The sequence below is a fragment of the Cornus florida genome, unplaced genomic scaffold, assembly GCF_030987335.1.
Source record: "Cornus florida cultivar Cherokee Brave unplaced genomic scaffold, ASM3098733v1 CherokeeBrave_3.0.0_Hap2_Chr10, whole genome shotgun sequence".
Classification (NCBI taxonomy): Eukaryota; Viridiplantae; Streptophyta; class Magnoliopsida; order Cornales; family Cornaceae; genus Cornus; species Cornus florida.
This window is the reverse complement of record NW_026775580.1, coordinates 63,997,937-64,013,560: the sequence shown is the minus strand read 5'-3', so window position 1 is coordinate 64,013,560 and position 15,624 is coordinate 63,997,937. Positions and strand designations below refer to the sequence as shown.

General features: G+C 38.8%; 2 protein-coding genes across 2 annotated transcripts; both read right to left on the bottom strand.

Annotated features, from left to right (window-relative positions):
* Positions 1–3,415: 3,415 nt before the first annotated feature.
* LOC132279190 (MDIS1-interacting receptor like kinase 2-like) lies at positions 3,416–5,456 on the bottom strand. Its single transcript, XM_059781125.1, has one exon. The coding sequence runs from the start codon at positions 5,371–5,373 to the stop codon at positions 3,808–3,810; it is 1,566 nt and encodes a 521-aa protein (XP_059637108.1). The 5' UTR covers positions 5,374–5,456; the 3' UTR covers positions 3,416–3,807.
* A 219-nt stretch (positions 5,457–5,675) lies between these two features.
* LOC132277718 (MDIS1-interacting receptor like kinase 2-like) lies at positions 5,676–6,500 on the bottom strand. The gene has a single exon (XM_059779562.1). It carries the CDS (start codon positions 6,498–6,500, stop codon positions 5,676–5,678), a length of 825 nt encoding a protein of 274 aa, XP_059635545.1.
* Between the last annotated feature and the right edge of the window lie 9,124 nt (positions 6,501–15,624).

The window sequence follows — 15,624 nt, the reverse complement described above, 5'->3', positions numbered from 1 at the left end:
AATCAAGTAAACACATAAATCTTATCCAACATAAAGCTCAAAAACATTCTATCCATGTAGCATCCTTACATATAGCATTATTTTGTATGAGAACTGCCACGTCACTGTTCATGTATGGCACTAATGGATTTTATTCCAACTAAAATGCTATTCCAAACCACCTTCAATCCAATCACCTTCCATGACCCAGATATCCTTCTCGACCCAAATTCCTAGCACATCATCACTGACCAGGCTTTATGTTCTTGGCCCATATTACTATATCATTGATCATCAAGTCCAATTGAAGCCCAAACCCAATTACCAAAATGGGTGTCAACAATGCCCCCCAATTTTGGTAGCCATTGTAACCCTTCGGCTTCCAAAATTTAAATTACACCCATTGTATCAAGTTGATATACACACCATAGAACCACCCACTGTCATCATTATTCCAGGTTCATAAATGGCTTAAGCTGAACACCCACCCTCTATATTTGACTTATTAGAGGCTTTATTTTCCTCCAAAAGTTCAAAAATAATGGGTTAATACTTCTTCAAATACCTTCCATTTATTAGTCTTTCATGCACCTCACCATCCAAATCCTTCCACGTGTAAGCTCCTCCATGCAACACTTGGTGGACTATTTATAGCCCTTTCCATGTAGGTGACCATTTGCCATACATTCTATCTACCTTTCCAGGTGGAAGAATTGTTTGCCAAATCATATCACCCTCCGCAAATGATTTAAACTTTACCCTTTTACTATACATAGAAAAATCGAGATACCAATAATTTCTAGGCAACTCATAAGCATTGACATGATCAGGATAAGGCTTTCTATATACTGGCCGAGTATGTCTGCGACCCTGTGCTACTTCGGCCTGTATTAAAGCCAGATTTGGAGCCCTATCAATCCTTGCATTTTTTCCTGGAGGATCATTTGGGTGAAGTGGAACAAATGGGTTGACCCGTTCTCATTGTTGATTTACATTGTCTTGCCCCCCGGCAGCCGCCAGTGGTACCAATGGATTAGCCCTACCTTGGTTTTGGTTTCCCACCACCTCTTGTTGATCTCTCACTGGTGGAATCGGCTGCACATGTAGATGCTGCACATTTTGATTATGTTGATTATTCACTGGTGGATGATATACCGGCACAGTAGTTACTGCCGGCGGATCTGATAAGATTGGTGGATTCCCAATCGGCATGCCGAGTGTATGATTCGGCACATTACCGATTGTAATACCAAGTCCTGCACTTGGCAATATGGTGCTTGTTCGAGGTCCTTAGGATATATGAACCGATGGTGCCGTCAAACGCTGAAAAATGGACCCATTGACGTGAGACACTTCAGCCTAATCTTGTCGGCTTTGATTCGCCAGTACATTATTTTCAAGTTTCTGACTCATCTTCTCAAACTGAGTGTGCACCATTTAGTTTATCTCCCCTGTCATCGACCTCATTTGAGCGACCAAAAACTGATTTGATTCTCCCATTTGGGACCTTACCTCACCGATCTGTGCTTGCTAGGCATCGATTCTTTGCATGATTGATTCCAGTACCCGACTCAAAGGAACGTCAGATGGAATAGATGAGTCGGCATCATCGCCTGCGCCAATCTGTGGATTTTCTTCATCAGTATTATCTCCCGTGTTCATGCCTTTCGAACCTCTTAGCTTTGGAGGCATCTTTACTATAGCTTGCTCACCTGATGGGGTCCCACCGGGCATGCCAAAAATGTTGACCCTAAAATCGGCTCCTAAGATCCGATCTTAAATTGATGTGAAACGGGCGTGCCAGAACCACTTGGGTGGTTCAATTGTGAATTGTCAACTTTAGTCCTTTTGAGAAAGTTGACTCTCAGACGATGCAAGGAAAAAGGGAACAAATAAATTCCTCTTTTGGGTTCAAAAATGCCTTAGTTAAAAGGACTTTCCGTAAACAATTTATAGTAACGTAACAAGAGAATAGAAAAGGAAAGAAATAGACATAGAAAGTGATAGGGAGAAGAGATAGGGAGAAAGAGATATGTGGAGAGAAATAGAAAAAGACTGAAATAGAGAGAGATAAAGATAGCAAGGATGCTATTTGAGGAAAGTACTTGAGAAAGCAAACAAAATAATAATAAGGATTCTGAGGGTGCTGGACCACTTGTACAGCGTGCCTCTCTGTTTATTTATAGAATAAATGGTAAAACAAATTCCTAATTACAAGCATCCTAGTTATATTCTAATACAACCACATAATTATTCAAATTAAAATAATCCTAACTAAATACTAATTCCAAATAAAATCTAATCTTATCAATAACCCAACTAAAAATAAATTCAAACTAAACATTCCTAGATAAATACTAATTCAAAAATCAAGTAAACACATAAATCTTATCTAACATAAAGCTCAAAAACATTCTATCCATGTAGCATCCTTGCACATAGCGTTATTTTGTATGAGAACTGCCACGTCACTATTCATGTATGGCACTAATGGATTTTATTCCAACTAAAATGCTATTCCAAACCACCTTCAATCCAATCACCTTCCATGACCCAGATATCCTTCTCGACCCAAATTCCTAACACATCATCACTGACCAGGCTTTATGTTCTTGGCCCATATTACTATATCATTGATCATCAAGTCCAATTGAAGCCCAAACCCAATTACCAAAATGGGTGTCAACAGAATGGAACTATTTACAAAACAAAGTTGCCACCAGCCAATATGGTGTGGCCACAACACGATCTTGGTAGAGATGAAGACGCTAAAATATTGGACTAGACTAAGTGGGTTGAATATAATTAAGGGTGTGGATCATGCTCGGTCTTAAATGCACCATGATGGCTTACAATCGATTGTTCCTTATCTTGACACAAAACTCATGCACTCATTTTTGTCCCTACGGGAACTTGAACCGACCTCCTATTTTAGAAGGTGAGGTAATACCACTAAACTACAACCTCACATATTAAGCAACAATGTTTTGTAGGATTCCAAATGCTGACACCGTATCATTGTATTCTTGAGGAAAAAAAAGGAACAGAAAACAGCAAGATAACAAGAATTTGATTTTATGTTAGTATATTCTTGAGAAAGTACCTAGCCTTAAATACTGCGTGTGACTAAGAAGGAATTCTTTGGGTTGATAAAATCTGAGAGAGAGTGAGCATGGTCGGCCTAAATTGTGGATTGACATGTAAACATGCAATGGCCAGCTTTAGGATAAATTTCACCAACTCTTCAACTTCGGCCGAGGGAGCTGAAAGGCGTTGATCCAACACATCATTCAGCATGATGTTCTCGGCGGATGAAGATGATAATGAGGTGACGAATTCACCGGGATGCTTCCCTTTGATCACTTCGAGTATCAACACTCCAAAGCTATACACATCACACTTTTCAGTTACCTTCATTGTGTAAGCAAGTTCTGCAGAGAAAAAGAAAATTATATAACGTGTGTAAGTTCTGTGGATTCTATATCAAATTAAAATTGGGGTAACAATAAACTATTTTTTACGTGGTGCAATATATCCGTATGTTCCTGCAAGTGAACTCCAATTCGACGAGTCTGACTTCAGAAGTTTAGCAGTGCCGAAGTCTGAAACATGAGCCTCATAATCTGAATCCAGCAAAATGTTGTTGCTTGATATGTCTCTGTGAACAACTGGTGGTGAGCAATCATGGTGCATGTAACACAATGCATGAGCCACACCCTTGATTATATTCACCCTCTTACGCCAATCCAGTTCTTGAGCCTCTTCATCTCTGCTCAAGATTGTGGCCTAGCTACCCCTTTCAAGATACTCGTAAACTAAAAAATTGTGTCAAGCATGTGAACAGAAACCATAAAGTTTTACAATGTTCTGGTGTCTTATTTCTGTCAAAGCCCTTATCTCATTTCTAAAACCTTTAGCATCTCCCATCTCAGATGACCGGTGAAGTTTCTTCACAGCTACTACATTAGCTGATGTCAGCTCTGCTTTGTAGACAGTTCCATGTCCACCTTTTCCAATGCAATATGAGGCATCAAAATGATTGGTGGCTGTTAAGATTTCGTCATATGTTGTTCTCCCATCATAAGTCAAAACTGAAAAAGCATCAATATCTTGCATATCGCATTGTTCTTCGACTTGTGCATTTCCTTTCCTTCTTTCGTATATTAGGAAAAGTCCGAAGAATGCACCAAGAAGTAAAAATGGTCCAACAAGGAGACATACAACTATAAGAATGAATTTGTGGTTTCTTTTTGGAATATGTTTGTGCGCAGTTGAACGCCTTTTGCAAGGTTGCAATCCATTAACATTGCCACACAACCCTTTGTTCCCTTGTAATGCCTCTATGGGAGCATCTCTAAAGACTTTGCTGTTAGGAATGGGACCTTGCAGCTCATTGTAGGATATGTCAACATACAACAAATTAGTGATTTGTTCAAGAGCTTCTGGTATGAGACCAGATAGTTTATTATGGGAGAGATCCAGCTTCTCCAAACTCATCAAATCTTTGAATTGTAATGGTACCTTCCCTGTAAGCGAATTATGACTCAAATCCATCCTGGACAGTCGAACCATCTTACTGATCTCAAGCGGAATTTCCTCAGTAAAATTGTTGTGGGAGAGATCCAGCCTCTCCAAACTCACCAAAAATTTGAATTGTAACGGTATCTTCCCTGTAAGCATATTGTGACTCAAATCCATCCTGGACAGGCCAACCATCTTACTGATCTCAAGCGGAATTTCCTGAGTAAAACTGTTGTTGCCCAAGTTCAAGTAATTAAGCTGCGTGCAGTTTCCCAGATTTCTCGGTATTGACCCACTTAATCTGTTTCTTGACAGGTCAAGATACAACAGCTCAGTTGCCAATCCGAGTTCTAGAGGTATATCACCAGAAAGTTGATTATCATTTAAAATCAGACTCAATAACTTCAAATTCCCAATTTCTTTTGGAATAGGACCAGAAAGGTGGTTGTCATGGAGGTATAAAATTTTCAAGTTTATCAAATTAGCAAATGAAGCAGGAATGGAACCATTGAGTTGATTGGAAGAAAGATCAAGTACTCGGAGTTGGGTGGTTAAATTTCCAATCTCTGATGGTATGATTCCAGTGATGATATTTCTTGCCATCTTGAGGGAAGTCAATTGTGGGTACTGTCCCCATGTGTTTGAGGTTTCACCAAATAAACAATTGTTACTTAGATCCATGAATTGCAGATTTGGATAGACACCAAAATCTTCAGCAATATTTCCAGCAAGCTGATTCCCGCCTAGGCGGACTCTGGTCAAGGTAGAACAGTTTCTCAAGTTCTTGGAGATGGGACCGACAAGCCGGTTGTTGTTTACACTGAAACTTTCAAGTCTTCCACCATGGCAAATAGCCAGATAACTGATTTTCATCCATTCGCAATATGACCAAGTTTGTCAAATTCCCAAGTTCTTGTGGAATAGGACCAGAAAGTTGGTTTTCACCGAGGAATAAAAATTCCAAGTTTCTCAAATTAGCAAATGAAGCAGGAATGGAACCATTGAGTTGATTCTCGCTTAAATTTAAACCACTGAGAAGCTTTAAGTTCATTAATTCTTTAGGAATACAAGCAGAGAGTTGATTCCCATAGAGAGATAGCTGAGTGAGGGAGCTTAGATCACCTAATGCTGCAGGAATTGGGCCAGAAAGATTGTTTCTATCAAGGAATAGAAATTCAAGCAATTTCAAGTTTCCTATCTCTGGGGGGATGGGACCAGATAGTAGATTGTTGAACAGATACAGCACTTTTAGCTTTCTCAAATTCTTGAAAGTTGAAGGGATGGGACCCATTAGAAGGTTGGTGGATATGTCCCATTTGTGAGGGAATGGAACCAGAAAGTTCATTACCATAGAGATATAAAATAGCCAAGTTGCTCAAACCGCCCAAAGAAGCAGGAATGGAGCCATCAAGATTGTTCGAACACAAAGCAAGCTCATAAAGAGACTTTAGCTGGCCTATTTCTTGAGGAATTGAGCCATTTAACATATTTTGAAATATGTGGAGAACCTCAATATACCTCAGCAGGCCAACTTTTCGTGGGATTGCTCCCGAAAACTGATTGATGGACAAATCAAGATAGATGAGCTTGGAGAGTTTACCAATTTGAGGTGGGATGGTACCGAAAAGTTCATTCATACTGAGATCAATATATGCAAGATTGGGGAGAGACGAGAATGGGAAAGCATAAAGCGTACCTTTTACACTAGAATTTGTGAGGTTCAATCTCATGACGCTTCCATCAATATTGCAAGAAATTCCAAACCAAGTGCATGGTCCGGTACTTGTCATTCGGTGGCTAGAAGAATAGGTACCATTGTTAGAGGGAAGAGACCATGAAGTTAGCATGGAATTGTTATGGAGTTGAAGGCTGGCTTTCCAATTCAGGAGAGCCTTGGCTTCTTCAGCAGAAGCAGAAACAACATAGGGTGAAGACGACAACATAACAAACAGGACTACGGAAACAAATGAGAGGATCATCTGTAAGGTTACTGATGCCATGGTTGATTTATGTTTGTTGAATAGCCATTGATGATGATTCAAAACTCCTATTTAATTATGTTTCTGTTATTCTAGAGGTCCCATATTACTTTGGGTATCATTCACATCACCATAGACTTGGAAGTCCACTTGTTTGGTCCACTAATTACCAGTGGAAGGAAAGAAACAAGCTACATTGATGATTGAACTCTTTTAATTATTAGGAACTTCAGATGTTACTAAAGTGCTTCAAATTTTAGCAGCCAAAGAAATAAATTTTGCTGCTTGTCATGTAAAACTGTTATCATTGTCATTGGGGGTACTTAGAAAGTTGTGTGAACTCAGGGCATTACTATTTTTTCTCTTTTACTGATATACATTTTGTTCACTGAATTGGCAGTATTCTTGAATTTAGGCGTGTAGACTTGGGCACGGGTCTTCCTTTATTTACACTTCCTATGGTGATATCTTCCTTCTTGTTTCTTTTAATTAGACTAGTCTTGTAGGAGTATTTCTTTAGAGCCAGTGATGTCTATATCACGGAGACTAGTACACCTCTATGAAATTGAAAGGTTTGATTGACCAAGTCATCTTAAGGAGCACAGATACTCTGCGGGCGCCGGGTGCTGTTCCACATCGGACGTGTGAGTACGTATGATCGTTCACATGTCCAATGTTATGGAGCACCCCATACAGGATCCCAACTCCGTCCTAGCCACCATAAAAGTCTCAGAAGACTCGGAACATTAGTTAGAAGTCCTCTCAATGAGGCGAAGACAAGGGGAAAAAGTATTAAAGAGAAAAACAAACACGTACAAGTACATTCTTCGGATTATGTATCAAATTTTTAATTTTGTTAAATTTTTACTTTAGATTTGGTGTTTTGTTTATGACATATCTTGTTATATAAAATATAAATTGTGTAAAAATGAACTGCACCTTATTAACAAGAAATTCAGATTTCACAAGTTAGATAGGTAGCTATGTTTGTATGTGAAGCTCATGTGTTCTCTCACTCACACGCCTCCCTATAGTTTGAGTGGCTCGTAGACAAGTGAACCGAGAAGTATTGGCATGTACCAAAAGGCATCTAGCCCAATAGTACAACATTCCCATTCTCGAAGAGAGAGGAGAGCCCGAGTGTGGTTGCCATTTGCCAATGACCGAAAAAAAAAAAAAAAAAAAAAAAAAAAAAAAAAAAAAACACTCTAATCTAGCTAACTAACTAACTAACTAAGCGGAAATTTGGTACTAAGAAGTTGGGTAATCTCTACCTTTATAATTATTTACAAATTTTATATAATTTCTTCACATCAATTGATGAATTGATGTAGATTAGGTTCTGTTATCCTATATCCTCCTCCTCCTCCTCCTTTATATAAAATACACGCAGATACATATAAATATATGTGCGCATATAACGAAAGATAATGCAAAAGAACCTCCATCCCTTATGTGTGGTCTCACAAGAAGCAAGAATAAAGAAAGGAAACAAAAGAGATAAGCAAGATCCTATAGGTTTTACAGAATTCCCAAATCCCAGTAGGACCTGGCCTGCAGGTTTATAACGTTCATGATCTAGTTTTCAAAGGTATGCATAAGCAACCATGAGAACTTCTCTAACTGATAGAAGATGCATGGGACTCAGAATCCAGATGCATTTATACAATGGCTCCACATCACTGTTAGGCCATAAACACCGGTTAACGAACCACTTGAGAAATGACACCCAAACTTGTGTCATACGAAAACCAATGCACTTTCAGGACAATGTCGAAAATATATAGAGTCTGCCATATAGTGAGACGAAGTGCATATAGATACCGAAGATGAAAGAGGGAAAAAAAAAAATGGTATAGAAAACAGCATGATAAGCTGAACAATAATTTGATTTAATATAGTATATTCTTGATAAAGTACCTAGCCTTGTGTTATGAAAAAGGATCGAATAAGAGTTTATAAGAACAAGAGAAAAATAAATGACAAGAAGAATAAAATGGCACACACACAAACGAGACAAGGTTTTACGTGGTTCGGCTGTGCCTACATCCACGGGGAGCAGAACAATATTTCACTATAGAAATAAAAGGCAAAGTGACTCACCCCCAAAACCCAATTACACCCAAACTCTCTCTCTCCAACTGATATTACAAGCTCACTCTTAATTGATGATTTTTTGGATGATTAAACCACCATAGGGGCAGGGCTATTTATAGCCACAATGTCTACATACATCACTTCTGGACTTGGTGACCACAAAAAGGTTGCACTTGGTGATCAAGTCCAGAAGTGATGTATGTAGCCATTGTGGCTAAATAGCCTTGCTCCCATGGTGGTTTAATCATCCAAAAAATCACCAATTAAGACAGAGCTTGTAATATCAGTTAGAGAGTAAGAGTTTGGGTGTAATTGGGTTTTGGGGGTGAGCCACTTTGCCTTGTTTCTCTATATTTCTATAGTGAAATATTGTTTTGTCTTCTCCCCGTGGATGTAGGCACAGCCGAACCACGTAAATCTTGTCTCGTTTGTGTGTGTGCCATTTTATTCTTCTTGTCATTTATTTTTCTCTTGTTCTCATAAACACCTATTCGATCCTTTTTCATAACAAACTGGTATCAGAGCTCGGGTTCGTGAATATTGTGTACAGAACTGTTCACACGTACAATACTGTTCACAAATATTATTCGGGTACTGTTCACAAATACGGTACTATTCACCGAGAATTATTTTGGGGAGTTTTTTGAGATGTCGACCAGATACGAAATTGAGAAATTTGATGGCAAGATTAGTTTCAGTCTTTGGCGCATTAAGATGCAGGCCCTATTGACTCAGGAAAGTCTAAATAATGTGTTGTTCAGGAAGGACAAGTTGCCAACAACTATGTTCGATGAAGATAAAGATGAAGTCGATGAAAAGGCACATACTGCGATTATTCTGAATCTAACTAATGACGTGTTGCGTGAAGTTATTGATGAAGACACGGCGGTAAAATAATAGCTAAAATTGGAAAGTCTGTATATGACGAAGTCCCTCACCAACAGACCCTACCTGAAACAGAGACTTTGCACCCTTCGTATAAAGGAAGGTATGCCTCTTAAGGAGCATATTGATAATTTCAATTCCATTATTATGGATTTGAAAAATACTGATGTAAACTTTCCGATTTTCGGCATTTTTCATTTTCCGGAGATACTGTCGCCGCAAGGGCATTTTCGTCTTTTCACGACTTGCGTGTAGGGATTGTAGTAGAGCCCAATTGCATTTGTGCATTTTAACTTATGTGGGTTAAGTGGTATTTATATGTGATGCATTTATGTGTATGAGGTGTAAAATGAAAGTAAAAGAAAAAGGGAAAAGAAAATAAAATTGGTGGGACCTACCACTAACCACATAAGTGGTCTAGTAACCCATTTTTGGCTTTCTCACTTTCTCTCTCCCGTAACCCTCCCTTCCTCTCTTCTCTTCTTCATTTTTCTTTTTCATTTTTGTACCAAACTTTAAGTTTGGATTCCTCTCTCATTACTTAGAGATTTTGGGTGCCGTTTGAGGCACATCGGAAAGCACGACGAGCTCTATGTGTGTGTACCAACAATTTCAGTTTTGGTGCCTCCTTGTGCGTTTGAACTTGGAGACCATTTTAAGGGTTTTGTGCAATCTAGAGGTAGGGGTTCTCAATCCACGAAGTTCTTGCGCTTTAGTGAATTAATCTACTTGAATTGTGCCTTAGCATGTTTAGTTGCTTTGATTTTAGTTTAAAATGACTTAATTGAGGATATGTGAATTTGTATGAATATGTGTTAACTTGATTGTATATAGAAGCATGCTATATGTTGAGTTTTGTGTTCATTGTGTTGCTAATATACTATAAATTATGTATGAAGGACATGCCTAAGTGTTGAATTTATAATTCTATTATGCTATTTCTATTGTGAAAAAGCATATTGTAGCTTCCTTAGATGTTTTTATGAATTGTGTTAGCTAATTAAATTTGAGCTAATTGTGAGATGATGAACATTGGCATGACATAAATGCATCTATGCATTTACATTGAGCAAGAAATGGGAAGAATTGATTTTGAAAAGAAAATGGGAAGTTTTGGGAAAAAATGTATTGATGAAAGTGTTTTGATAAAACCCGGTCGCTGCAGTGTCACCAACGGGCCGGTAGGTTAATGTAACCTAGAGGGAACTAGGGAGATTGCCCTAGCGTGGTTGAGCTATCTAGGCCCCATAATGACGCTGCGAAGTCACCAAAGGTCAGGGACAGTAGCCAATCCTTCTCTCGGCGCTGCGGAGTCACCAAAGGGGGTTACATTAACAGTTTGAAAGAGATGGTTTTGAGAAAAGAAAATGGGGAGCGACATTGGAATGCATTGGCATTCCATGGCATTGCATTGTTTGTATTAGAGTTTGGTTGGAACGTTGTATTACCCTGATATTGTATGATCCCCATTCCCATTGACCTATTCTATGTTTGGATTCACGGGGACACAAGAGGCGTGTCTTAAGCGTCACCTACTGAGCAAATTGCTCACCCAACTATATTATTATATTTTTTTCAGGTCATGGCACGGAAATGGCGGATGAAAATCCACCGCAAGCTTGACAATTGTTGGAAGATGACTTTTTTTTCTATTTTGTAATTAGCCATTACATGTATAATTATAGTTTTAGGAATGTAATTAAACTTGTATTCATGGCTATTGAGAAAATGTAATTAAGTTTTACTCACTCAAAATCAGTTTAAGTATTTAAGAAACGTGTGGTAATTTATGTTATTGATGGTTGTTGTGTTTTTGTTAGATGTTAAAATGTGGGTAAAATTTCACGTGAGTGTAGTGGCGTGGGTGGTTAAAATACCAATGTTGTGTATCTGGGTTATCATTGGACAGTGGAAAAAAAAAAAAAAAAAAAGAAGAAGTGAGAGTTTTCCAGAACCGATACGTCGACCTGTATCGTCACAGTGTGAGTCATTGCGGCTCACGTTGCAAACCAGTCGACATATAGCTTCCCATACGTCGACCGGTATCCATTATACCTTACGTTCCAAACCAGTCAACGTATGGCTTCCCATACGTCGACCGGTATCTCGGCAGTGGGTTTTTCCACTGTTCATAACCCAAACAAGTCGACATATAGTGTACATACGTCGACCGGTTTCTGCCTTCTAATTAAACTCCATTTTAATTTCCCAAAATTACACTTTGGCACCCATTGATGTTGTAAGTAGTTATTTTATGACCTAATAAAATGCAATAATTATGTCTTGACCACCGAAAGGACTATATTGCCCTGAACCTTATTTTAATTGTTACGTGATGCAAGTAAATGACTATTACGTCCTTTAGGTTTAAATTTATTGAAATATGGTAAATTACCATCTTGCCCTTTTTGGACCTTGATATTTAAATTTAACGTGAAAAGACCGTTTTACCCTCTGATGATTTTGGATCGGGTAAGGACCCGTTTAATGATCCTGATCCATGAGGATTTGGGTCGTTATATAATGGTATCAGAGCAATGGTTCGAAAACCTTAGGACGACGAGTGGAGGCCTATGTGGGATTGCATGGGAAGTTGTTTGTAATTGCATGTGAGATTATTTGTTACGTGTTTAGATATTTGAAGGAGCATGCTAAATCGTTTACTTGTCTATGTGTTACATGCTAAAGTGTTTAAATTTATGAACAGCATGTCTATTTGTTTATTTGTTTACCTGTTTAATTGCCCACGTGTAAATTTGTTTGCGTGATCACATGCTTATATGTTATATGTGTGTAGCACATATTTAAATGATCCACGTGTAGGTGTTATATTTTTAGTAGGTAATTGTTTAGCATATGCACTTTTGTGTTGTATTAATTCTGTGGGTTATCACCTATGATTGGGGTGGGTGTCAGCATTGTAAGCAAGGATGATGTGAATAGCACAATCTTCTGAGTCCGGTTTGACCTGAATACGTTGTTCCATTGGGAGTCTTCTTCCTAGAGACTAGTAACGGTGAAAGGGTTTGATCTTAGGTGTCTTCCTGGACGGAAGTCCTCATTTTCTTGCACATGTGAGGGTTTGTGTTGTGCTTCTTCGGTGTAGCGAATGGACTCTTGGGATGGATTTTTATTTAGAAGTTCATTAATGTTTAAGATTGCAAATTTGTCTCTTAGATTACCGTTTTGGGAGTAAAAGTTGAGGTTGATCTTGAGTTGGCAATGGGATGAGTAGGTTGCACCTTTTGTTATGATTCCCAGTGAAGGAGGCAGAAACTAAGTGTGATGTTATTTGGTGACCATAGAGTATTGGTCACAGATTGTGTTGAGCCAGGATGAGGAGTGACTTCTTGGCCTTGGTGGCCTGTTCTATTTGATTTATTTGTTTTGTGGCTTTGTGGGAGGGTGTGTGTGAGCGTGTGCAGGTGGCACCAGAAGGCTACCACACTGAGCGAGCTACGAGCACACAACTCAGATGAAATCGATTTGGACATTCCATTGTGTTGGATAGTAATTGTACCGATTGGCTGGGTAATGATAGTGTCGGGGGTGTAACAGTTGTATACCCTTTTGTTTGGTTGGATGGATCAGTTGTAGGTGTGACTTGAGTATCCAGTTAGATACCAACGTGAGACCATTGTTTTGTAGTCGTCGTCTATTATGGTTTATGTGATTGACCAATTAGCGTAGTGTTTGTTTTCCTCTTAGGTACTGTTTCTGTAGTGTGCCACGTATGATTCTTATTCTTGTAACGGGTTGTTGACTATAGTGTTAGGTATCATGAATGATGTGTGTTTTCATGTCGAGTTAGCGCCACTTCCAAAGGAGTGGTTGGTAGTGGAAACTTGTTGTTTCCAAGGGATTAGAGTTGTACAGTTATCTTTGGAGGGATGATCATAAGGTGTTGAAATTTGAGGTTCTTGTATTAAAAAGTAAGTCAGTTTAGGGGTGATCCTAGTATTCAGGAAGAAAGTGGTGATTGATTGCATTTTTTATAGTTCTAAGGAGACAGTTGGGTGTTGAGCATTTTAGATTCTTATGCTCATTTTGTTTGAGGATTCGTTGGCATGGCATTGACGTGTGGATGATCCTTTCTGGTGATAAATAGTGGTTGTTATGGGGAGCAGTGAGCGTTATGCTTATTCTTTGTTTACAATGATATTATCTCGAGGATGTTTGGAAAAAAATAAAAAAATCTTTTAGTAGTGACTTGATGGTTTGATGGGATAATAGGTTTGAACGGTTGTTGGAATGAGTGACAGTAGAGGTGTTATGATGTCATGGTGTGATGTTTAGTGCTGATGAGTATGATAATTTCAGGTATGATCCGAAGACGGACTAAGGATTGTGAGTCGTTTGTTGTGTGTTGTCAGATAGGTGATGGGTTGTGTGTTAGTTGAAAGAAATTGGGAACAGTTTAGTCTCTCGATCTAGTGAGGGCGTTATTACCAGGTAGACACTTTTTCTTTGGTGAGTTGTGGGTTGATGTGACTGGCGTCACGAGTCTTGCTCCTTGTGTCCCTGTGATGTGAGTATTGGTGCTCTTATTTGATTGGTTTTGGTAAGCATAGGTGTTGCGGGGTAGTGTAACCTAGAGGGAAGAATTGATTTTGAAAAGAAAATGAGAAGTTTTGGGAAAGAATGTATTGATGAAAGTGTTTTGATGAAACCCGGTCGCTGCAGAGTCACCAACGGGCCGGTAGGTTAATGTAACCTAGAGGGAACTAGGGAGATTGCCCTAGCATGGTTGAGCTATCTGGGCCCCATAATGATGCTGTGAAGTCACCAAAGGTCAGGGACAGTAACCAATCCTTCTCTCGGCACTGCGGAGTCACCAAAGGGGGTTACATTAACAGTGTGAAAGAAATGGTTTTGAGAAAAGAAAATGGGGAGCGACATTGGAATGCATTTGCATTCCATGGCATTACATTGTTTGTATTTGAGTTTGGTTGGAATGTTGTATTACCCGATATTGTATGATCCCCATTCCCATTGACTTATTCTATGTTTGGATTCAAGGGGACACAAGAGGCGTGTCTTGAGTGTCACCTACTGAGCAAATTGCTCACCCCACTATATTATTATATTTTTTTCAGGTCATGGCACAGAAATGGCGAATGAAAATCCACCGCAAGCTTGACAATTGTTGGAAGATGACTTTTTTTGCTATTTTGTAATTAGCCATTACATGTATAATTATAGTTTTGGGAATGTAATTAAACTTGTATTCATGGCTATTGAGAAAATGTAATTAAGTTTTACTCACTCAAAATCAGTTTAAGTATTTAAGTAATGTGTGGTATTTTTTGTTATTGATTGTTGTTGTGTTTTTGTTAGATGTTAAAATATGGGTAAAATTTCACGTGAGTGTAGTGGCGTGGGTGGTTGAATTATCAATGTTGTGTATTTGGGTTATCATTGGACAGTGGGAAAAAAAAAAATAGAATAAGAAGTGAGAGTTTTCCAGAACAGGTCGACGTGTGGCTTCCCATACGTCGACCGGTATCTTCGGTCATTGTGGCTCACGTTGCAAACCAGTCGACGTATGGCTTCCCATACGTTGACCGGTATCATGTCCCAAACCAGTCGACGTATGGCTTCCCATACGTCGACCGGTATCCATTATAACTTACGTTCCAAACCAGTCGACGTATGGCTTCCCATACGTCGACCGGTATCTCGGCAGTGGGTTTTTCCACTGTTCGTAACCCAAACCAGTCGACGTATAGTGTACATACGTCAACCAGTTTCTGCCTTTTAATTAAACTCTATTTTAATTTCCCAAAATTACACTTTGGCACCCATTGATGTTATAACCCAATAAAATGCAATAATTATGTTTTGACCACCGAAAGGACTATATTGCCCTGAACCTTATTTTAATTATTACGTGATGCAAGTAAATGACTATTACGTCCTTTAGGTCTAAATTTATTGAAATATGGTAAATTACCATCTTGCCCTTTTTGGACCTTGATATTTAAATTTAATGTGAAAAGACCGTTTTACCCTCGGATGATTTTGGGTCAGGTAAGGACCCGTTTAATGATCCTGATCCATGAGGATTTGGGTCGTTACAACTGATATTAAAATGATGATGAGGATCAAGCTCTTATTTTGTTGTGTTCTTTGCCTCCTTCCTATGAGCATTTTGTTACCACAT